Source organism: Hemibagrus wyckioides, linkage group LG29 (genome assembly GCF_019097595.1).
Source record: "Hemibagrus wyckioides isolate EC202008001 linkage group LG29, SWU_Hwy_1.0, whole genome shotgun sequence".
Lineage (NCBI taxonomy): Eukaryota > Metazoa > Chordata > Actinopteri > Siluriformes > Bagridae > Hemibagrus > Hemibagrus wyckioides.
The window spans coordinates 17,250,122-17,275,785 of record NC_080738.1 but is presented as its reverse complement, the minus strand read 5'-3'; the positions used below and the strand labels follow the sequence as shown (position 1 = coordinate 17,275,785).

The 25,664-nt window shown below is 38.6% G+C and overlaps 1 protein-coding gene across 28 annotated transcripts in view; it reads left to right on the top strand.

Annotated features, from left to right (window-relative positions):
* The first annotated feature begins 340 nt into the window (after nt 1-340).
* The window catches only part of LOC131348884 (neurexin-1a-like), a 326,295-nt gene continuing 300,971 nt past the window's right edge, over nt 341-25,664 (top strand). For 10 of the 28 annotated variants that reach the window (XM_058384109.1, XM_058384093.1, XM_058384090.1 and 7 more), the window contains exons 1-5: nt 341-480; nt 1,947-3,139; nt 13,167-13,184; nt 16,961-16,990; nt 18,518-18,529. In XM_058384109.1, the coding sequence (XP_058240092.1) occupies nt 2,428-3,139; nt 13,167-13,184; nt 16,961-16,990; nt 18,518-18,529 (772 nt within the window). In that variant the 5' untranslated portion in view covers nt 341-480; nt 1,947-2,427. Of the gene's footprint in view, nt 481-694; nt 713-1,946; nt 3,140-13,166; nt 13,185-16,960; nt 16,991-18,517; nt 18,530-25,664 lie in introns of those variants that run through there. The other 18 variants (XM_058384101.1, XM_058384094.1, XM_058384089.1 and 15 more) reach the window with 7 other exon arrangements.

The following is a 25,664-nucleotide window of genomic DNA, read 5'->3' as shown; positions in this document are numbered from 1 at the left end:
AACCCCTGAAACCCAAGGTTCTTCAATGAGAATTTGACTTTTTAAAAATATCTTTGTTCATGCTTATGAAGCAGAGAAGACCTTGTGTAAAATTTCAAGTGCAACAATAGAAGTGTGTGAATACTCATTTCCTCTCACTGGATAGTGAATAGGCTGTGTATGTGTGTGTGTATGTGTGTGTGTATGTGTGTGTGTGTGTGAGTGCGTGCACATATTCGGAGCTGCCCAAGGTGCTGCAGCGCCGCCGAAGCCCCGCCCACTCCGGAGCCATGTCACGTGACCCTCTCTCAGTCTCAGGCTGGCAGTGAGAGTGGAGCAGCCAGGCAGCGCATCTCAACCTCCTCCTCCTCCTCCTCCTCCTCCTTCTCTCTCTCTCTCTCTCTCTCTCTCGCTCTCTATCTATCTATCTCTCCACCTCTCTTTCTCTCTCCTCACAAAGCGCAGTGGATTCTATCCGTCACAACTTGCAGAGCATCTGAGGTAAACATGTTTATCCTCCAAACGCATGATTTGTTGTTGTTGTTGTTGTTGTTGTTGTTGTTGATGTTAATTATTGCTGCTGTTTTTTTTATCCTTTCTATTTTAATCTGAGGAAGGACGCGTTGATGCAGCTCTCAGTGCCAGAGATATGGACACTGTAGCTGCGTAATGACTGACTTACTGCCAACCTTCCTTTCGTTTCCTGTTTAATCTGGGACAGAAGATGATCAGGGTGTGTGTGTGTGTGTGTGTTGCATGGTGAAGTGTGTTTGATTTACGTGCATTCGTAAAACAAAGAGAGAGGGAAAGAGGAGTTGCGCTATCGATGCGTAAGTTATATCACAAGTTAAGGATGTCGTGCTGAAGAGCCTGCCTGTTCTGAAGGTGTGACAGTCGTGTTATTTCCTGCTCGGGTTCTGCAACAGGGTGTCTGTTCTGCACGGAACCTTCCGTTCTGGTCTCACACACCGAGAAGCGTGACTACTGTTTTTCTTTTTAAATAAAGGGCATAAAGAGTGCACAGGTACAGGTCCATGTGCATGCCTGTAGATGAAACAATGCAGTGTGTGTGTGTGTGTGTGTGTGTGAGAGATCTCATCCTGTATCTAATGCGATGTGGTCGATATGTGTTGATGATGCTTTGACTCATCCGCATTTGGAAAATTAGAACCATGTATAAAAAAAACAGGACAAAAAAAAATCACTGTTTGTGCAAAAGACCAAAGAATTCCCTGATTGATAAAAACGCGGTTCTGAAAGGGTCTGGGGAATGAAAATGGATGTAGAACCCTTAAAGGTTCTCCATATGGAACCACTCCCTCAGTCCAAGCTCCATGTAGAACCTTTTGTGTAGCGGCTCAAAAGAACCCTTAAGTGCTCATGGAGTCTTCAAAGAAGCCTTAAAGAACCCATTTTATCTAAGGCCTTGAACATCTTTGTACTTGGTACTCTTCGTGGTTCTTTGTCAGAGAGTATGGTTCTATAAAGAACATTTAACATCCATGAAACGTTTCTAATGTACAAAAGGTTCTTGCTAAAGTGGGAAAAGGTTCTTCAGATGATAAAAATGTTCTTTATGGCAGTCAGAATAAAAAAGAAGTCCCATTAAGAACTGTTTACTAAAAACAAAGGTTCTTTGGGGAAATAAACAATGGTTCTTCTATGGCATCACTGTGAAAAGAAAGAAATGGATTCTTTGAGGGATCTTTAGATAATTAAATTAAATGTTCATGGATTGCTAAGAATATTGTGGATCTATGTGGATCTTTTTTACTCTGCTGTAGGTTTCCAAATAGAACCTTCTGTGTATGTAAGCGTTCCTATAGAGGAACATTCTAAACAAATACAGAATTCTAAATTGTTTGAGAGCATACAGAGTTGAACAATGAACAAATCTTTTTCTTTCTTTCTTTCTTTCTTTCTTTCTTTCTTTCTTTCTTTCTTTCTTTCCTTTCCTTCCTCTTCAGGCTCTGCACACAGTGTGATGCTGTTCTGAGAAACGATGTCTGTTGTGCTGTTCGACTCGACAGCACGATCATCTCTCACGTCTCTGAGCATCTTTAATCTGACCTGATAAACCTGAGCGTAGCGTTTAGCATGTTGCGTGGTGGTGTGCACGTTCTCCACTGACTATGAGGATCGTGGATCATAAAGAAGGAGAGAGAAAAGCTCTGAGAGGAGAGGACTGAGAGGAGAGCGGTGCTGATTCATTACCGGACTAACCTTGGTGCCTCGTCCAATGCTGGGTGAAGAATGTTCTCTTTAGGAGGTTCTACTCCCTCCTATGGCGTAGGATTCATGGCCAGGAAGTCAGTTCTGCCCTTCAGCAGCAGAGCCGAGGTCGTTGGTGTTTTTCTGGAAATCAGTCTCCACTGAGTTGTGGGAATCACGTTCTCTGAGAACTTTTTGTTTTGTTTTTTAAGATACATAGGAACCATCAACTTTATCATGGTGCTACGGTCATGTCCCGGTGCTCGTCTGCTCTGGGTCGGACTCTTCCTGTGCACCATGGTGGACGCCAGTGCCAGCCTGAAGTTCTCGGGTGCTGAGGGCCAGTGGATGGCGTTCCCTATGTGGAACGCCTGCTGCGAGAGCGAGATGAGCTTCAACATGAAAACTAAGAGTTCCCATGGACTCCTGGTGTACTTCGATGACGAGGGTTTCTGCGATTTCCTGGAGCTGCTTATGAACAACGGAAAGCTCAATCTCCGCTTCTCCATCTTCTGCGCCGAGCCGGTGGCCGTGCTGTCAGACGTACAGGTCAACGACAGCCAGTGGCACGCCGTCACGGTACGGAGGAATTTCCAGAACACGACGCTCATTGTGGACAATGAGGTCAAGTGGGTGGAGGTGAAGTCCAAGAGACGGGACATGACCGTGTTCAGTCACCTGTTCTTAGGAGGGATACCGCCGGAGCTACGGTCTGTGGCGCTACGCCTGACCTCGAACGCCGTGAAGGACCAGGTTCCCTTTGAAGGCTGGATAACGGACTTGAAAGTCAACGACTCCGCGCCTGTCATTCTGAACAGCGCAGGAGTGGACAGTGATGCGTGCGACGACGATAACGTGTGCTTCAACGGAGGAGTTTGCAGCGTCATCGACAACGAACCCACCTGCAACTGCTCCGAGACGGGATTCCAGGGAAAAGACTGCACCGAAGGTAAGAGATCCGGAGCTCTTCTGGTTTATGGTTCCATAGAACATAAAAAGCATTCTAAATAACAATTTTACTCTCTAGAAATCTCTCCTTGATAAATGTTTACAGGTAGCATGTCAATCATATCTCAATATTTAGGCTAAACACAGCACTGTGCTAATTTCCCCCACAAGGTACCTAGCTTAGCTAATTCCACTTCATAAGTAGCAACCATTTAATTTTATCTTGGCAAGGTTAGCCAAGTTTGTTTACAAGCTAGCTAGAGTTAGGCTAATGCTGTGAAAAAATCTTTAAAGAAGACATTTTTAAAAACTGCAGGATCATTTGATAATTAAAAGCTTTTCATGATTCAACATTTTTTAAATTAAACTGTTTCATGCTTTATAGCATAGTGAATTAGCATAGATATTTAACTTATACTGCATAAACCAGTTCCTTAGCTTGCCAGTGAGGTAGCTAACACTGGGCTAACGTTTGTATTGTGTAAATAACTAGCTAACCTGCTAGTCAGATGTATATCTGCTGTATATAACACTGACTGTACAGTTTTTGAGAAAGTAAATATCTAAAACTCGTGCTAGCTATTGTTAGCTGGTTGTTGTTTATTCAGCACACATCATCAAGCTCAAAAATTTCAATTCCAGTGTTCCAGTCAAGTTGAACGGAGCATAACGTTATGCTAACTCTTATATTGTGTATAATGGTGCTAGCGAGCTATGAAACTGTTGTGTAAACTGGTGACCTGGATCAAATTAGCAAACAATCTAGCATCAGGCTAGCTCAAGTACTGGGTGAAAATGGCAGTGACTAAAAAGCTTGTTTCATTTTTTATTATTTTTTAAGCAAAATCAAGATGTTTTGGATGATAAATAAACATTTGTAGTGTCTGTTAGGACTGAATTTGAATTGTTTTTAAATTTTTTTATTTTGATTTTTCACAAAACTTTTAATAATATTACCAGTTTAAAATATTCATCTTGCCAGTAGTGTTTTGTTTGCTAACATCTATATGAATATTATTGGTAATTTTTTTAAAATATTTTAGAGGCAAATAAGATTCATTTTATTTGATTTATTTTCATTTTTATTTATTTATTTATTTACTTTTGCAGTAAAATTACCTACAAGAAACGTTTGGTAATATAATAAATAGAACATGAGAGTAAAAATGCTAAATGAGAGAGAGAGAGAGAGAGAGAGAGAGAGAGTTTAAAAGGTTCCTGTGTTGTCATTCTCTAAAAAAAAATTAGAAAATTAAAAAATTAATTAGGAAATTAAAAATTAAAAAGTAGGTTTTTAAAAAATAATTACATCACTATAGTAACACCAATAAGTAAAACATTTGATGAAATATGAAGTGGATTTGAATTACACTGTGGAGGAAACTGATATGGAGTTGTTGTTGTTGTCGTGGTGACATATTTCAATCTATTTCTACTCTGACTCAGTAATCAATCTTTTTGTTACTTCCTGGAAAACTTCATTAGCTAAACATGTTTGTGTGTCCTCGAAAGCATTAGCTAGCAATAGGGATCATCAGTCTGGTAATATTAGCTAGATAGAGCGATCAGCACTCTGGTAATATTAGCAAGCTTGAGCTATCAGCGTTCTGCTAACATTAGCAAGCTAAAGTTATTAGCACTCTGGTAACATTAGCTAGCTAGAGGTATCGGCACTCTGGTAATATTAACTAGCTACAGATATCAGTATATTGATAATATTAGCAAGCTAAAGCTATCAGCACACTGGTAATATTTGCAAGCTAGACCTAGCCAGTGCTCTTTTAATATTAGCTAGCTAGAGGCATGAGTGCTCTGGTTATTATTAGCAAGCTAGTTCTATCAGTATATTGGTAACATTAGCTAGCAGATCCATTTCCTGTGCTGCAGCGCCACACGATGGCTAGTGAAACCTTTCCGATGTGCACTGTGGGCCATGTTGAATTCCACACAGCGCTCTGAAACAAAGTGATGTCATTTCCTGGACCGGGTTTGTTGTGTCAGATGGGGGTGACTGAGTGACTGAGACTGGACTGGGTTTATTTACCCCCTGAGTTACTGCTGCTTTCCTCTAAAACCCCAAATGTACCTGCTCCACAGATCTATTTTTGGCTTCTGACCTGCGCAGTAAATAATTTAAAAGCATTTATTCATTACTCTGATCAGCGGGGGGATTAAAGGATTTGCCCCTTCATGCGGACGCACACACAAATCCCTTTGTTTGGTTGAAACAATCATTCTGATGCACTGCTCGTGTTTGTGTTAGCCTTCGCTCTGAGCCGCTCATTACAGAAATCAGGGAGATGTGCAGCGTGACTCACTCGCTCACTTGCGCAGCGTCTAATGCCACAGATTTTTTTATTTATTTTACGCTCTCGACGTCTCACCTGGCTGAACCAGAAACACTAAATCAAGTCAGTGTGTGGTGTCGCTGGTTTTGTATGAGTGTGTGTATTTATGCTTCTTTGTTTAAATGGCTGCTGAAGGAACCTAAAGTCTTTGCTAGGAGAGACCTAGCTTAAAAAGTCCTGCTACTCCTGCTAGCTAAAGTGCTAATATTGTTTCAAAACAATACAACTAATCAGCTTCAGTTTACATACATATATATTTTTTTTAAGCTAACATTTGTCAGTAGCTTGCTAGCTAGCTTACCCTATTCAGCTTACATGAGCATAGAAAAACATAGACAGGTTGTTCATAATAACTTGGTTTAAAAGTTAGCTAAATTGGTTTCTATGCTAATGGACTCTAGCTAGCGTGCTTACATTAGCTAAACAGGTTTCTATGGTGAATTTGAACTAGCTAGCTAGCCTACATGGACAGGCTGTTTGTGAGAAATAATAACTTGGCTAAATTAGCTCCTAGAATAAAATCTTTGCAGCCTTTTCATTATTTATTTCAGTAATGGTGATGTTTTAATACAATTAAATGAAATTTCCTTTTTTAGAGCATGATGGAAAGTTAATGGAATTTTCCAGCGGGTAATTTGTGGTACTCCTCCCTGTGAACGAGGCGTTACTATAGAATCAACCAGCACATTTATATAAACCTGTTCTGTTGTAGGAAATGAATCAGCGTCTTTCGACCAATCAGAATTGCAGTCTCCTGCACTGCGTCACATATCACTGTTTATTCAAATCCTCACATGGCCCCGCCCCATACATCACCTGACCCCGCCCAAAACCTAACCTGACTCTGCCTAAAAGTTAACATTGCCCCACCCAAAAGCATCACCTGACTCCACCCAAAACACAACCTGACTCCGCCTAAAACTTAACATGGCCCGCCCAAAACATCACCTGACCCCGCCCAAAACACAACATGACTCTGCCTAAAACCTAATATTGACCTACTCAATACATCACCTGACCCCGCCCAAAACATAACCTGACTCCGCCTAAAACCTAACATAGCCCCACCCAAAACAGAACCTGATCCCATGAAAAACAATGCCTGACCCCGCCCAAAACATTACTTGACCCTGCCCACTTCACCAGTCCAGATGCCTGTTTAATGCTTGTCTTTTAAGCCATGCCCACAGTTGCAGCATTGCTGTAATCATAGGGTTTTTTTTGCCAGCATTCTATAAACGAAGAGCACTGATGCAAATTAGCCTTTTAAGCAACGCAGCAAGAGCAGAAACAATTCATCAACCGTCGCTAAACTCCAGTGTAATCATTTCCATCCAGAGCGCCGGGATGTGCTTACACAGTGATACATTCAAATACAGGATCCCTTTAAACCACCGCGTAAATACCTAGCGTGCACATCCCAAGGCAGGGTCTGTGCCTGAGGCTGCGTCTGACAGCCGTATGTGGTTTAGCGAGACTGTGTTAAGTATTTTGTCTGTCAGGGTCTGACGATGACAGCAGCGTCTAAAGACAGAAATATGACGATGTCGTGCTCTTTAACATCCACCATATCAGAAGGAAGTGACAACGAGGTGCTTCCCTCGCCAAGCGCTCCCTCGCTCATAGTCAGATCGAAAGTTCACCTGATGCGTGGAGGGAGTCTGTCAGTCTGTCAGTCAGGCAGTCTGTCAATCTGTCTGTCTGTGAGTCACACAGTCAGTCTGTCTGTCTGTCTATCAGTCAGTCTGTCTGTCTATATGTCTGTCAGTCAGTCAGTCAGGCAGTCTGTCAATCTGTCTGTCTGTCAGTGAGTCACACAGTCAGTCATTCTGTCAGTCTGTCTGTCTGTGAGTCACTCAGTCAGTCTGTCTGTCTGTCTGTATGTCTGTCTGTCTATGTCTGTCTGTCTTTCATTCAGTCAGTCTGTCTGTGAGTCACTCAGTCTGTCACTCAGTCAGTCAGTCTGTCTGTGAGTCACTCAGTCAGTCTGTCTGTCTATATGTCTGTCAGTCTGTCTGTCTGTGAGTCACACAGTCAGTCATTCTGTCAGTCAGTCTGTCTGTGAGTCACTCAGTCAGTTAGTCTGTCTGTCTATCAGTCAGTCTGTCATTCTATATGTCTGTCTGTCTTTCATTCAGACAGCCTGTCTGTGAGTCACTCAGTCTGTCACTCAGTCAGACTGTTTGTCTCTCTGTGATTCTCTCAGTCTGTCTGTCTGTCTGTCAATCTGAGTCACTCAGTTAGTCACTCAGTCAGTCTTTCTCTCTGTCTGTCAGTCAGTCTGTGACTCACTCAGTCTGTCTGTCTTTCTGTCTGTCACTCAGTCAGTCAGTCAGTGAGTCTTTCTGTCTGTCTGTCAGTCAAGTCAGTCAGTCACTGCGGCTCGCACTCAGACGGATTAGGATCCTGTACGTACAATCCCGAATATGAAATAGATTTTCCCTGACAATATTTTTTTTTGTTTTTGGAGATTAAACGGAGTTGTCAAGAGCGAACCTCAAATTGACTGCCATGTCCTGACGCAAGATTACTAAACGATTACATGAACGATGGATAATATGAGTGTGTGTTGTTCTCATCCGGGATAAGTTCTCAGTGGGAAGAAAACACGCTGAGGAAAATTTGATGCTTTTAGTAAGTCTAAATGAAAATTTATTCAAAACAACAACAACAACAATGAGTGTTGACTCTGACACACTGTTCATTACTCCCTTCATTTTATTTTTGAAGAACTCAAGGTACACTTGAGCAATGTAGTACAACAACAACAACAGCGGGTTGTGAGTGGGTTTGGGATTTGTCCACTCCGAGCCATTTTGTTCATGCCTCCATATTAATTTTTTTTTTGTTTTGGGAAGAATTTAAAGTTGAACATGAAAACAAAGAAACTGAAATTTTCCTGGTAGATCTCCGCGTCTCAAAAACTAGCATCTACTCTTGTCTAGCACAGTGTTTATTAAAGTGCTAAATGACTAACTAAATATCATTTAGCCAAATATCATTTTTTGCTCAACATCCAACACTGAAAAAGATAAGTTCCTTGCTTATTTTCATTTATTTTATTTTTTTTTAAAGTGCGTTTTCACAGCTTGATGAGCTGTAACGCCTACGATGTGGAGAACATTTCACGTCTTGCCTCACGTGCACCACCAACGTGCCGCCTCACGTGTAACACCACCTGCTTTCACAGCATGAACGTTCACACTCCGGCACCCGGCTCGTCATTTTTTTGCATTTCTTTTCTCTCCGTGATGACACGTCCAAACGAAGGAAATGAGAGCAATATCCACAGATAATATTCATGCTCGTGTTCGGTTCCTAACCTGGAGGAAGTGTGTGTGTGTGTGTGTGTGTGTAAAGCAGGTGGTGCAGATGAAATCGTGAAACCTCTGCCAGAAAAAAAAAAAACAGTGCAGCAAGAAATACAAAGAAAAAAAATCATTTTTTTTTAATGAATCTTTTTACGAGCGAGAACTTGGCAGTCGCTTCGTGTCTGATTTTGTCTTCTGAAAATGAATGTTGGTTTAAGCAAATGTGAGAATTAGTCATCATAGGAAGAGCTAACTGTGGATCAGGAGCAATTTGGACACCCAGGATCTTTTAACACCACAAAAGTTTTTGCCCTGTTTAAAGGATTTAAATGTAGCTTCATTTATTTATTATTTTTATTGCTGATTCTGGAAGCAAATGCTACTCGTCAAAGCATTAAAAATGTTTTAAAATGATTTAATATATTTTTAAACAATATCAAAAACATAAATATACATTAATATACACAGATCAGGTATAACATTATGAGCAGTTAGAGGTGAAGTGAATAAGACTGAGTATCTCCTCATCATGGTACCTGTTAGTGGGTGGGATATATTAGGCAACAAATGAACATTTTGTCCTCCAAGTTGATGTTAGAAGCAGGAAAAATGGACAAGTGTAAGGATTTGAGCTTTGATGAAGGGCCAAATTGTGATGGCTAGACCACTGGATCAGAGCATCTCCAAAACTGCAGCTCTTGTGGGGTGTTCCCGGTCTGCAGTGGTCAGTATCTATCAAAAGTGGTCCAAGGAAGGAACAGTAGTGAACCGGTGACAGGGTCATGGGTGACCGAGGCTCATTGATGCACGTGGGGAGTGAAGGCTGACCCGTGTGATCCGATCCAACAGACGAGCTACTGTTACTCAAATTGCTGAAGAAGTTAATGCTGGTTCTGATAGAAAGGGGTCAGAATACACAGTGCAGGACGGGCCAGGGCTGTTTTGGCAGCAAAAGGAGGACCAACACGATATTAGGCAGGTGGACATAATGTTATGCCTGGTCAGTGTATTTATTTAATATTTATTTATATACCGCATATATGTTTCCTTATTAAACAAACAAAACCTATATTTTAAATTCTTTACACAGGGAAAATGCTACATTTTGTTCTTGAATCATCCTTAGAGTCCAGGAGGTGAATATTACTCTTTAAATCACCAAAACTGCAATAATTAAGTCATAATTTTTTTTTAATTAATTATTTTTTAATAGAAATATATTGTGAATGTGAATAACATGGTATTTGGTGTCTTTTTCCTATTTAGCAATTTTTGGTCTAAGAAAAGAAAAAAAATGTGAAAAAAGTAAGACAATAAAATTCGATTCTATACAACATGCTATTAATTTGAACTAAAAAAAGAGAAAAAACACATTTATTCTTATCAAAACTTCCTGTTACCATCAAAAATCCTTAAATTAAATTAAATTAAATTAAATTAAATTAAATTAAATTAAATTAAATTAAATTAAATTAAATTAAATTAAATTAAAACATTTCAGAATTGTCTGCAGTCCTATATAATCGACCCACCACTTCTTTAACTGTAATCCAATTTTGAAGGTGAAGTCAGTGGAGTTCTTGACATTGCGTGAGAAACAGCATGTGTAATGCCACCTCTGGGATTAAGGTTATTAGGTCTATAAGCTACTCGCTGATTATCCAGAGGATTGGGATCGAGCAGAAAGAAACAGAAAGTCGTAGAGATGAGAGGCAACATCTGGCTAATAATATGTAGCTCACTAGATTTGGACACCCAGGATGTTTTAACACCACAAAAGCTTTTGCCCTGTTTAAAGAATTCAATTTTTTCTTTTTTTTTTCCATTTCTTTTTTTTTTTCATTGCTGAATATGGAAGCAAATGCTACTTGTTAAAGCCAAAAGATTACATAATTGATTTAATATATTTTTAAACAATATCCAATGCATATTTTTTATTTTTTGTAAAACAAAAATGTGCATTTTTTTATTCAGCAAGATACATAAGCATATAGATGTCAGGCGACATATGACCAATAATATTTAGCTCACTGAAAAAGCTTTAATTCAAAAGTGTACATCATGAATCGTGTAACATTAGTATGTTTTAATGTGAATTATGCAAGTGTGGATTTTTAATGAATTTCTGAATAAAATCCAGCACCTGAGCTGAGAATTGTGTCTACAACACTGGTGTTTTGTAACAGACACATCACACTGCAGAACTTTCATCTAAATTTAATACCCAAACCTAAACTGAGCACTTTATTTTACTGTAGTTCCTATACACTTCCTCATGAGGTTCCACACTGCAGTCATGTGCTTTACATCATTCAGTCCAGTTATATGAAGCTGATTATAAACCACAATTGGTAACTTTTATGGTAACAGAAATTTGTTCTTAAAAGTGACTCACCACATATTCCTTTCATCTCAGCGTGTACATGTCAGATTGTTCGCTTAATATTACATTATATACATACATTTTATTTTTTTATGTTAGAAAAACACATTTCCACAAACCAGACGTTTTCATTGTTGGGATGTTGACAGATGTCAGATTTGAACCGTCATGTTTTTTATTATCATGTCCAGCTATTTTATCATTTTCAAAAAGCAGTATGCTGTAGAGAAGAGCAAAGATGTCTAGAGTTCAGTTCTAGAGAGCTTCAAGTCAGGAAAATACTATGGATATTGTGTAGTGATGAGAAACACACACACACACACACACACACACATCCGTCTGTGACTGCAGCTTTCCATCGATTTCAAGCAGAGCGGCCGGACACTTAGCCGTGGCGTCCCCTCCGTAACTGCATTGTAAAAGGAATAAAGAGGAAGCTGAGCTGTGGGACGCTTTTAACCAGCAAATCTTCAAAGCATTAATATGAAAAAAACGTCAAAGATCAGCTGAATCACGTCACTCCGTTACCGATAAATCAGAGTATCGGCTCAGAAGAGGCGCACGTGGCGGCATGCTCAAATTAGATCCACGTTTACTTTCCCAGTATTCAGCAGACACCTTTATCCAGAAGTGCTTTATCATTTCAGATGAAAAAACATTTCCTCGTCCCTCAGGTTGTAAGACAGTATCAGGAATCCGAGACCGTGTTAGAGAGGAACGGCAAACAACACTAAAGGCCTGATCACAATTAGCATTTTAAATCTTTTTTTTTACTTTAATGTTGCCAGAAATTTGAACAAGCCGATCTGTCACATAATAATGCAACACTGGACAAAATATCTGGACTGAATCCTGAAAACGAACAGTGGGATTTTATAAGAATTAAGGGTCCAAGCACCTTAGTCCCTTTACTCCAACTACAGAACACCAAAAAAGTATTTTAACGTAATTTGGCACAGTGTTTGAGGACGCTCTCAGTCACCTTCACAATCCATCAAGCACTTTCGCGCCACCGGCACTAATTTAAACAGTAAACAGTATGTTACTGTAAACAGTATGTTTACAGTAACACACTATCTATGTAGCTCCCTTGCTCATGAATTAGTATATGGTGTACATGATTTGAGACACTGGTAAGGATCCTGGCTCACTGAGACACTGGTGACTTCATCAATCACTGTATAAAAACCCAAACACATCAAATATTTCACTTTTATACATCCCTATAAACATGTTAGCTTAATTCTCTCATGCTGCTTTAAGCAGGATCACAAGCTAGCGAGTGGATTTTTTCTCAGCTGAGATTTTGATTTGTCCACCATATTTACTGAGCTCAGAGGCTTTAGAATGTATGATGTCATTTCCACTAAGAGAACACGGTGAGCATAGTTGTATTGGTGCATTGTGAGATATTTTACAGTGGAGGAATTAAAATGTCTGTCTCAGTGATCAGCGGCCTGACTTTTGCACTAGGGAGCTGATTGAGATGCATCCTTCACGACCCTTTATTTTCTGGCATATTGGATTTCCCACCAGTTTGTGTTTTCAAAAAATTTACCCCGATTCTTCTGATACAAACTTTGTCAAGAACGTTGGATCAAGGCATCGTAAAACCAACCTAAACAAATGTACATTTTAGATTTTTTTAGTTAGATTTTTTAAACACTTTCTGACCAATCATAATCCAGAATTCAGCAACATAGAGTATATATGTTTACTGCTCATAACACAGTTAGTACGAGCGCTAATTTGAGAAACAGCTTTTCCTCCTACAGAGGTGGAGAACAGGTGATCATGTGTTCAGGAGAACAGGTGAACAGATGATCAGGTGACCAGGTGATCATGTGATCAGGAGAACAGGTGATCAGAGCGCTTGCATGTGATGTTTGGTGCCTTGCATGCTAACATGCAAAGGCTAGTATTGGTCTGCATGCTGCTTTAATGAATGTCTTCCTTTCTCTCTCCCTGCCCCATCTGTGCTTACAGAAGACATCCGAGCTGAAGGTGGGTACTGCATTCTTCATCCTTATTATTAACTTCCTCTTTACCTCAACTTTCACCTCTAAACTGCTTTATCAATGTTACATGAGCACTGCACGGACGGTAGGTATGAAATGTACATTTTATATATTTATTTACTTATTTATTTATTTGTTTGCTTATTCATTCATTTATTTATTTATTATTCATTTATTTAGTTGTTTGAAGAATATTTAGTAGCTTTATTTATGATAATATGCAAATTTTCAAACGGCAACAAAAGACAGAATGTAGATATAATAAAAAAAAAAAAACCATCAAAATCAATCAATAAATAAAAACACTGCAAAAAAATCATAGTATGCATGAAAATATCTTCCCACTTATTATAAAAATATGATTAATAATTTACATTTTAAATATTATATTTATTTTATATTTAGGTATAAATAAACTGTATATTTTTAAGCCTATTTCTCCAAGTTAGCCATCCTTAATTTCAGACTTTGAAATTGAACGTATATTAAATTTTTTTTTTTACGAGATTATGATCAACAATTTGCAAGATTATTAAATTTACACTGAGACATTTTTCTCAAATTTCAAACTTGAAGCTTTTTTTTTTTGATTCTCCTTTTAATAATAATAAATAACTTTAATAATCATTCACAGTGAAAATAAATTATTTGCTTCTATTTCAAAAAATTATTTTTTATTATATTGGCTGAATATATTGGCTGTTTTGGGGGGTTTTGTTTTGTCAATTTTATTATTATTATTATTATTATTATTATTATTATTATTATTATTATATTAATTTTTTGCAGTGTGTAATTTGAAAACATCGTATAAAACATAAACCTGTGTAATAATTCGAGCAAGCAACTTTGATTTATTAAAACTTCATATAAAAGGGATCGCCTTCAGCTTGAATCCTCAGCACTTTACGTTGCCGGTGAAAAGAAAAGCGTGAGAAACGATGCGTTCTTTAAGTCAGGTTTTTCCGTATCCGTAGCGACGGGAGGAAACGCTCCTTCAAGGTTGAAAAGGTAAATCATCCATCTGCATGATATCCATATCAACTAACGGCAGGGAGAAAAATTCCTCCCAATCCACCGTGGAGAAAATCAACCGTGGCACCGACCGGAGACGGGAAAAGAAAAGAAATAAAGCCGAGCGGATGTAAAGGAGGGAAAGTGTTTTTCTTTATCAGATTGTTGTGTTGGAGTGGGTTGATACGTCTAGCGAGTATCATCAGGGTCATCTTAATATTATTCAGTTCAGTTTGACTTATAAAGAGCTTTTTATCACGGATAATGTCGAGCGAGGAGGAAATAAGAACAGACTCAGTGAGGGGAATAAAATAAAAGGAGCTACAATGACTGAAAATGGATTAGGGTTAAAAATATTATGCCGTAAATTTGATAATAATCATCATATTATATAATCAAGCCTACAGAGTCATAAAGAAGTGGTTTTGACCAAAAGAAATCCAACAAAAATCCCTTAAAATGGTGATTTATGCAAGGTAAATAGTTGGCTTAGCGATTTTTACCTCACATGGAGTAAATAGCTAACATTTAGCTGGCAAATTATTACAACTTTCGTTTCCTATCACTTATTTTCTTCACCCACAATCAACGTAGCAAACATTAGCCTAACTATTACAGTGAAGATAAGATAAGATAAGATAAAACTTTATTGATCCCACAGTGGGGAAGTTCAATTGTCACAGCAGTTCAACAGATAGTTAACGTTACATTGCTGGCAAAGGAGCTAGCTTAAGCAATATATAAGCGAGGCAATACCCAGGATTGCTAGCAAATGACATAATAAATAGTATCTTCTAAAAGCAAGCTAGCTAACATTAGACTGAAGTTTGTTTGGTTCTCATGGGCGTGAACACAAACACTAGAAGCTGTAGTTATCAGAGCTAGCAAGGGCGCTAACAGTAGGCTCACCTTCATCTTGTGTACTTAAATCAGTAGTTAGCTTTATTTTTAATCTACTTTAGTTGATATCTAACATTAAGCTGACAAATTATTACATACAATAACTTTCTTTCCATAGGCTGTCACGTTATCTGCTATTTTCTTCATGCACAATCAACGTAGCAAACATTAGCCTAACCATTAAGTCTGTTGGCAAGTTAACATTAACATTAAGCTAAGTCAGTATCCAAGTTTGCTAGCATGGTAAATAAAAAGTAGAAGGTTCTAGAAGCAAGCTAGCTAACATGATACTAGCTGTCATATATTAATACTGGCTAACTGACATACACTGTAATTAGAAGCTGTAGTTATGAGAGCCATTATATTTAGCAAACAAGTGTACAGGGTTTTTAGCAAAGTAGCTGTACTACAGTAGGCTAACTTTTATTTTGTGTACATAAATCAGGAGCAAGTGCTGCTAGGAAGCTAATGAAACGTTTCAGTTCAAGTAAAGCTGGACGATTTATGAGCCTAGGGCTTTGACGCTGCCAGTAATCCATGTGATGGATCTGTCGCTATAGAAACGATAGCGTATCAGAACGAGCGTGCTAATATAAAGCGGTGATTTGTAGCTGCTTTACTGTCAGAGCTGCTGTTCTGGAAAATTAATCAACATCTCCTGACCAATAGGAATCAACAGCAGTGTATCCCTCTGCTGAAGGATTGACAGCTAATCCTATGCTAATGGATCATGTTAACTGCTAGCTTGGGCAGACGGTCAATTGAAAAAAATGTAGAAATGGTAATAACCTCCTCCTCCTCTTCCTCCTTCTGCTCTCACCGTGACATTTATGCGACGTAATGCTTCAGCTGGTGGTACAAATGTACTTAAATGTTGTGCAGTGGAGAGGAAAATGATGGGTTGCGCCGTAGCCTGGATGTGTATCGGATTTGAGCTCCAGCTGTTCTGTTTACGTCGTAAATCAGTGAGGTGAACAGTAAAGGATTGTGGGGGAGGCAGGTAGGTCGGATTAGAGCAAATAAAATATCCTTCAGGAAAAAAAAATGTATCTCTTGATCCTAAACACAAACCTGCTAACATACGTGTTTTTTTAAATTTTTATTTATTTTTTACATTTTTTTTTTACAGTACACTAATGGCTTTTAAGTCATCACCCAAAAATATCCAGGATTTTGTAAACAATTTTTAAATAAATATAAATAAAAATAATCCATGTACGAATTGGAAGAGATTTATAGCTATAGGTAGATGTTTCGATTTCTCCCGTATGAACTCCGCCCCCTTCAAGCTCCGCCCCTTCCTCAGTTTCACATTAGTAATCTAGATTTTCCTGCTTGAAAAACCAGTGCATTCATTTCCTGTCACTATAAACCGAAAAAAAATCCATCAATTTGTGTTTACCTTCGCTAACTTATATGTATATTATACAACATCATTTGGCTAAATATATTAATTATTAATTAGCTGGTTATGTTAAAAAATCCAGATCTAGGCGATCTACAGCTTCCACCTTACACAAGGGATTTGAGAAAGGACTATTCCGAGAATATAGTGCGGATTTAACTCCGCAAATCACCTCACGTTAGCTTTGACTAGCGATGAAGACTAGCAATCTGAGAATTCCTTCAAGCCAGTTGTTTAGATTTGACATGTCATAACTAATTTGCATATTAAAATCGTACCTTAACAGCTAGGTCTAGAAAACAGAGCGAATGCGGCGTTACAGATACTTTTCCGTCCAGTTCTCCGTTTTGTCTTTCCATCCTCCGTCCTGAATCAGTCTGATCCACCAGACGAATGTTGTGCACTTGTGCTATTTGCTGACTGTGCTCTTGTTTTCCTTTAAGGTCTGGCACACCTGATGATGGGAGACCAAGGTATGTCCTCTCTTTTCTGTGTTCCTACTCTCACTCATCTTCATCTCGCCTTTCCTCCTCGTCTGCCTCATTGCTTTTGCTGCACTTTAGGGGTTAAAGAGCTCAGGTTCTTACGCCGAGCTCCGACTTTGCTTTGGGCCTGCATTTTCTACTCTGATAGAGATTAGATTGGAACCAAAGAAGCACAGCTGTGGGACAGGGGGCAGGGCTGGAGCAGGGGCTGGGACAGGGGCAGGGGCTGGGGTGTGCTGTTAATGCTTCTCCTTAGAGGAAATGGGATTGGGATTGAATTTACATTGACAAAATCCCGTCCTAATACTCTCTTAGATGAACAGGGTTCCTCAAGGGTTCTTTATATTGTTAGAGCTTCTCTGCTTCATGAATGACTTCCCTCCAGTAATCCTTTCATTTTCTTCAGTATGGAGGTTCAAGTTACTTCAATTTCATCAGCCAATCAGATCCATGTTTCTCCAAGATCATCATTTAATGGTAAAGCGAGCATAGCATTGAATGATTTCTCTCTCTGTCTCTCCAAGCTGAGGTGACCTTAACTGTATGATTCACCTCACGGTTCCTCAAGGGTTCTACGGATTGTTGAAACGTCAATGCATCCCTCTAGAGAACCTTTAAGGATTCTTGATCAATGTTCCTGGAAGTCAGATGGAGCATTAAGATTAAGATCATTGCTAAAAGGTAGAGCAAGCATGAGACAAGCTTAGACAAGTTCAACTTTACGTTTCTTCTAAACTCTAAGAACAAAAGGGTTCTTGGAGGGTTCCCTGGACAGTCAAGGTTCCTATGTTTCCAGAGATCCTTCAATGTAACCCTTTAATTTCTAAAAGTGTTGCCCATCTGTTTCACCAAGCTTCAGGGTTAGGAAACTAGCTGGGGAACCAAACTGGACCAAAAGCATTATGCTTAATTTGGTTTGCTTAAAATATTCTAAAAAGCATTCTTTGACTAGTTAATGGTTTTATTTTTTGCTACGAAATGCAAACCCTCAGTTATATGGCTCCTCCATCAGAACTAGCACAAGAACTTTTCTAGATTTGACTCATTTTTCTTGCAAGATGAATATTCATGAAGGTTCTTATTGTTAAAATGGGAGAGCGAGCATCAGATGGAACACTCTCTCTCTTGGCTAAGACTAAACTGTATAATGTTTTTGGGAGAGCTTTCTGCAAGAACTGAGAACTGCAGAAAGTCATACTCTCCATCTAAAGTCATTCCACCATTCAGGAAGTAGAAAGTGGCTAGTAGGAAGCTAGGAACCCTTGAGGAAGCCTTTAATCTGAGCATCGGGGTAATTAAGGCTTGGTTTATTGCATGTGGCAGTAGAATGAATCCGTCTTCCCCGCTTTAGCTTTTCATCCACTACATCAACAGTGCATTTTACCTTCATCTACACCAGTCTGACCTCATCACACAACCATGACTTATGTATCTTCTTCTCTTCCTTTCTTTTTTTTGCTTTTCCTTTCTCCGGGCTCTGCTTCCTCTATGGAACCATGTCATCCAATTTCATAGGTAAAACTAAAGGTACTGAACTTTTCATTTTCTTGCCATTCCCTTTGCTTTGTTCATGACCCTGTGTATCTGAGATGAAGTGCTAAAATGTCCATAGCTAAGCTGAGCTGAACTTTCCGAGCATAAGAAAATGAAGGTAGGTTCTCTCGACAAATCTTTGGTCTGGCTCGAGCAAGGAATTTACATAGGATTTATTTTACCTAGCGTTACGTGTAATGCCAATCGCCTTACGGGAGGCGGCATGTCTCGCCGGCGCTTGGACCCGGTAACTACTTACTCGATCACGGAGATGGCTTTTCAGGGAGCACATCTCAGCGTGGAAAATGAGTCATTTTTCCCTAGAATTGAGTGTTTCTTCACTGGAGGTAAGTGGCTGCACAAGACGTCTCTCAGCTCCGCTCCCTGAAGACCGCTTTGCACAAAAAAATTGAAGGCAAATGGCTTCCCAGTGATTCTCAGTTAAAGGCAACAATTTTCCCCACTTAGCATAATTAGCGGCTGAGAAAACAATAGAGCCGCCTCGGTTGATAACGGCTGCTTCATTTATTTCTGTCTCCGGACATAAATTCCCTCTCGTATAACGTGATCAATCCGATTTCCAATCTCTGTAAAGCGTTTATAGAGATACGCGAGCACATCACTGAAGGAGCGATCATTTGTTCTGATGTATTATAAAGTTGTGTCGTTTATCAGATATTATTAAAGCTGACTGCGATGCAGATGAAGTTACACAGCCTTCCTGAAACCTGCTGTGAAGTTATTTATCGAGGCACAGCCGCTGCGTGATGTAGCGGTAAATCTTTCAGAGCATTCCATTTTAAAGAAAAAGTTTTGTTTAAAATGGATTTTTTGGTTAAATCTTTGTCCACAGTGCAGAAATATGCTAGCATGTGTTTTCATTATTTTTTATTTTTTGGAAACATGTCTATAACCAGAACATAAACAAGCTGGTGAAGTAAACATTATTAGGTTTCGCTAATGAGCAAACAAGCTAGTGATTCAGACTTGTGGAATTACTGGTGTGTAGAAATGATGAATTTAGCAAACAAACAAACTAGCAAACAATCTGGTAATGCTGACATGAAGGTGTTCGCTGTTAAATTACTTGTGATTCTGTGAATTTAGCTAACTAGCAAACAGACTGGTGATGTAGACAGGTTAACATTAGCTATCAAACAAAATATTCAAGATTCAGACACGACAAATTTAGCTAACTTTCAAAACTATTGGTGATGTACAATGGACGACTTTAGCTAACTAGCAAACAAATGGGTGATGGTGACATGACATTTTAACTAGTGAAACTACTTGTGATGTAGAAAGGATGAAATAGCAAACAGATTTGTGATGCAGACAGGATAAAGGTAGCATAAATACTGGTGATTCAAACAAGAGAAACACTAGTTTGTATGCTAGTGATTTAGTGATCTGGTGGTTTTAGACAAGACAAATTTAGCTAACTAGCAACCAATCTGGTAATGTTGACATGATGTTATCTAGTGAAACTACTTGTGATGTAGAATGGATGAATTTAATTAACAAGCAAACAGACTGGTGATTCAGACAAGAGACTTACTAGCAAACTATGTAGTGATGTAGACAGGATGAATTTAGCTAACTAGCAAACAATCTGGTAATTCAGACATGACAGATTTAGTTAATTTGCAAAAATGCTGGTGATGTAAAAAGGATAAATTTAGCTAACTAGCAACCTATTTGGTAACGCTGACATGAAGATGTTGACTAGTGAAACGACTTGTGATGTAGGAAGGATGAATTTAGCTAACTAGAAAACAGACGCTTGATGTAAACAGGTTAACATTAGCTATCAATCAAGCTAGGGATCTAGACATGACGATTTTAGCTAACCTACAATATTACTGTGATGTAGAAAGGATGAATTTAGCTAACTAGCAAAACTATCTGATGTAAACAGGATGAAGTTAGCTAACTAGCAGACAAACTGGTGATTCAGACAAGAGACATTTAGCCAACTAGCATACAAGCTTATGTAAACAGAATGAATTAACCAGCTAGTAAACAATCTGCTGCTTCACATAACAAGATGCAAACTACACTATTGCCAAAAGTTTTGGGACACCCCTCCAAATCACTGAATTCAGGTGTTGTTTTTCAGGGGTTGGGCTCGGCCCCTTGGTTCCAGTGAAAGGAACTCTTAATGCTTCAGCATATCAAGGCATTTTGGACAATTTCATTGGTCAGACTTTGGTCAATTTGGGGATGACCCCTTCCTGTTCCAACATGACTGCACACGAGTGCACAAACAAGGTCCATAAAGACATGGATGAGTGAGTTTGGTGTGGAGGAACTTGACTGTCCTGCACAGAGTCCTGACCTCAGCCCCATAGAACACCTTTGGGATGAATTAGAGCGGAGACTGCGAACCATAACTTCTCATCCAACATCAGTGCCTGAACTCACAAATGTGCTTCTAGAGGAATGGTCAAAAATTCCCATAAACACACTCCTAAACCTTGTGGAAAGCCTTCCCAGAAGAAGGTGTTATAGCTGTAAAGGGCGGGACAACTCCATATTATTTTCATGTGCATGGAAAGGCAGACGTCCCAGTTTTGGCCTGGCTCGCCCGTCTCTGCTCTAATTCATCCCAGAGGTGTTCTATGGGGTTGAGGTCAGGACTCTGTGCAGGTCAGTCAAGTTCCTCCACACCAAACTCACTCATCCATGTCTTTATGGACCTTGCTTTCGTCACTGGTGTACAGTCATGTTGGAACAGGAAGGGGTCATTAAGTTGGGAGCATGAAATTGTCTAAGATGTCTTGGTATGAAGCTGAAGTTATTAAGAGTTCCTTTCACTGGAACTAAGGGGCCAAGCCCAACCCCTGAAAAACAACACCTGAACTCAATGATTTGGAGGGGTGTCCCAATACTTTTGGCAGCATATTGCATTTCTGGCTCTGAGAATCCGAGCAGCAGCCTGGGCTGTGATTTAACATCTTTTATTTTCTCTCTCTCAGCTCTTCCGCTCTTCCATTACATCGTCTGAGTTCATGGTCGTCATTGTCGCTGTACACGCAGACACGCTTTAGTAAACTCCAATTTAATGACCGGCGTTGGATTTGATGGTCCAGCCTCTGGACATGATTTGCTAAGTGAATGTTCTTGGCGCCGAATGCAATTTTCAGAGAGGGTTTGGCCGAGACGCTTAATTTCATTTTTTATTTTTCTCCGTCAACTGAACCTCGTTACATACTCCGGATTTGCTGGAAAGCTATTTTTTTTATATTATTATTTATTTATCTGTCTGCTTATTTATTTATTTATTTATTTATTTATTTATTTATTTATTTATTTATTTATTTATTTACTGCAACTCGTACTGATGAAACTGGCCAGTTTTTTTTTTCTTTTAGCTTCCATTCAGAGAAGTTTATTGTGTTTTAATAAAACAGAAGCATCCCTGATTTAGGAGACTTCATTAGATTCATGTGAGAGAGAGAGAGAGAGAGAGAGAGAGAGAGAGAGAGAATAAAAGAGAGAGAGAGTTTTTAATAAAGTTGTCTTTGGTGGATTGGGTGGTTTTTGTTGCCATCTGTAGAATTTGCCTCACTGAAGCTGAACTGGAGCTGAACTGGTCTCTCGCCACTTCTCCAGTGCTACAGTGCGTTAGATTCGAGCAGCAGAAGGAGAAGCAGGAGGAGCCTCGGTCTGTGCTGACTCAGCGCTGAGGACCAAACAGTGTGCACCTTCTGATTTCTGGTTCATCATTAGCCACCTAGTGTAGCTAACACGCATCTTAGCTGACTAGCCACTTTCTCTTTATTCAGCTTTAGTCGTCATCACTGTTATCTCAGGCAGCAGAGCTGAGCGGTGAGATATTGGAAGTAAGAAACATCCGTTATCTTCACAACTTTGATTATTAGCGATAATTAAACCCGGCTATTGACTTGGCATGAGCTACATCATTAGCAAATGCTCTGTTACATTTCAAGTAGCATCTAGCTTACTAGCCAGCCATCAAGGACTGTGAGCGTAGCATTCCAGCGAGTGAGGTAATGACTCTAACATGCCAGCTTGCAAAGTTTATGCTGATTTAAAATGAAGTTAGCTAACTAGCAAATCTGATGATGATTCATAGATGAAGATGATTGCAACCGACCTGCTGATGATATAAACAGGATCAGTTAAGCTAACTAGTGAACCCGCTAATGGATAAAATGAGCTAGCTAGCAAACCCACTCATCATTTAAGCAAAGTAAATTAAGCTAACTGTCACGTTATAGTGATTTTAAACAGGAACAATTTAGCTAACCAGTGAACTAGCTAATGATTTAGACAAGCTGGAGTTAGCTAACTAGCGAACCTGCTAATGATTTAGACAAGCTGAATTTAGCCTTCTAACCTTCTGCAAATTCTGACAGAATAAAACTGAAATCCTAATTTTATCCGAGACGTTTTTGAGAAAAATGAATGTCAGGGTTTTTTTTGTTTCTTTTTTCTTGAAGCAAGGCTGTTGTAAGCCCGCGAGTGCTTAATGTCGGGTTGCTGTTTAAGTCTGGAGCGAGGCTTACTCTCTGCTCTTATTTGAGGCGACCGCAGTGAGGGTCAGATGCAGACAGACGGAGAACCTGCAGCTTCGATACAAAGTCCACCTGGACTCTCACTCAGGATTCCAGCAGCTCGCCTCAGAGAACGCTGTCCAGTTCACTTAGCCCTCGACAGGAGCTAGGAAAAGAGGAGTCAGGTCACTGTGTCCTCTCCCTCTCTTCCTCTCACTCTCTCTCTCACTCACTCCCTCTCTCTCTCTCTCTCTCTCTCCCTCTCTCTCTATCTCTATCTCTTTCTTGCCCTCACACCCTCTCTCTCTCTCTCTCTCTCTGTCTCTCTCGCTTTCTTGCCCTCACACCCTCTCTCTCTCACCCTCTCCTGCTAATGTTTTTCATTATGATAATAATGATTAGCTCCTGTTCAAGAGGTTCTCAAGGTCACACATTAATACAGGGTTCTACCTAAGAGACCACGGAAAAAGGAGCTTTAACAGATTAGATTATAAAGGACTTTTTTTCCAGCCCTTAGCACTTTCTCATTTTTTTTAATGAAAACTGACGGCAAGTGAGGAGCGTCACAGGATTTTAACATAGAGTCGGGTTGCCAGGTAGTGTGTAAAAGTTCCAAAAAACATTGCTGGCAGGTTTAGCTTAACGCACATGCTCTAATATGTTATTGTTTCCATAGTAACAGTTGCTTGTATCATGGAGGACGTTGTACGTGAGTTAAGGTTACTTATATAAAAAAAGGTTCTTGTTTTCCTAAAACAGCTTAACCCACTGTGTGTTATTCTTTACTTATAGCTTCTGTATCTGTTATTTTTATTGGGTTTTTTTTTACATTTAAAAAAAAATAATAATAATAAAAATTATTACTGAAATGAAACTAAATAGCAAATAAATAATACAGAAATTCAATTTTAATATTCTTTATTTTTAGCAAATAAAAAATATAAAAAATAATCATTTAACCATAATGTCTGTTATTAATAACATGTCTAAAATCTAAAAAGAAAATTTACATTTAGTTGTAATAAATAAAGATAAATAATTGTGTTGCGTAAACAAACCTTTGTATAAAATAAAATTTGAAAATAAAATTTAAAAAGTTACAATTTTTAACATGAAAATGTTAAAAAAAAAAAAAATCTATCAAATGCAGCTACTTTCCTTTATGCTTGCAAGACCAACATTTTTTTTTTAATTATTTATTTATTTATTTATTTATTAATATATGTAAAAAAAAAAAAAAAAAAAAAAAAAAAAAAGCATTGGCTCTGAAATGAAAGCTTGATTGTCCGTAGCCCACGATAACGCCTACGAGCCGTCAATACGACCGCTGTGAAGAAAACAGATAGGACATGATCCCAAGCGGTCTACGGGGGACATCAGGAAAAAAATCCATACACACACACACACACACACACACACTGAATTACTGTTTTTTCAATGGCCTCCAATAAAACGTATTTACTGGAAGAAACGAGCTGCATATAAATCTTGTTCTTGTGAGAAAGCGAGAGAGAGAGAGGAAGGAAAAAAGAGTGGAAGAAGGAGGAGGAGTGTAGAATAAAATAATTTAAAAAAAAACGAGCAGGATCAATATGAAATAGGCTCCACTGTAGGCTGAAGAGGAAGGAGAGCCAGCTCGAACAGGTCGATGGACGAGAAGAAATGCGGTGATAAAATCCTCTCTCACAGAGGAACGTGGACATTTCCCTCCGAATTGAATCGTGTCGCTGATGAATAGTAAGAATTGCTGGAAAAAAAGAAGCAGCTTTTTGGCTAATTAGTGAGAATTAATTAAGAGGATTAATTGCAGGCGTGCTGACATGCAGATTTTTATCAGTGGTTCATGACATTCAAATCTGTCTGTGTTTCACACTGGAGATGTTTATTGTAGGCGTGTGTGTGTGTGTGTGTGTGTGTGTGTGTGCGCTTGTCATTGTGCATTCTGATTTATTTCCTTCCTTCTGACTCAACAGTGATTCATATTCATTCTTCTAAAGCCAGACTCTCATGGCTCAGACTCAAGCTGTGATTAAGATAAATAAATAAATAAATAAATAAATAAATAAATAAATAAATAAATAAATAAATAAAAAAAATGAGGATTTAAAAAAATTAATTTGGCTCAAGACTCGACATAACTTTAATAATAAATAATATTTATATCCAGATTGTAGAATTTTACAATTAATTTGCTTGTTGTTGAATTCAAGTCAGTCTCTGTAGAATTTACAGAAATAAATAAATAAACCTGTATAAGCTACATTGTTATTATTAATTGTGAAAAATATTTTTTTTTTAAAAAGGAAGTAACGTTAAAAGTGCAGTGCTTGCCCAATGAATGAATGAATAAACTTGTATACGCTACACTGTTATTATTAATTGGGAATATATATATATATATAAATATATAATTTTTTTTCACAATTAATAATAACAATTAGAAGTTAGAAGAACTCAAATCAGTGCAGTGCGTGGCCCCATGAATGACTAAATAAATAAATAAACCTGTGTAAGCTACAATTTTATTATTAACTAGAGAGAGAGAGAAGAAGAAGAAAGGGGTGAGGGAAATGACAAACAATCCAAATGAAAATAAAAACATAAAAATA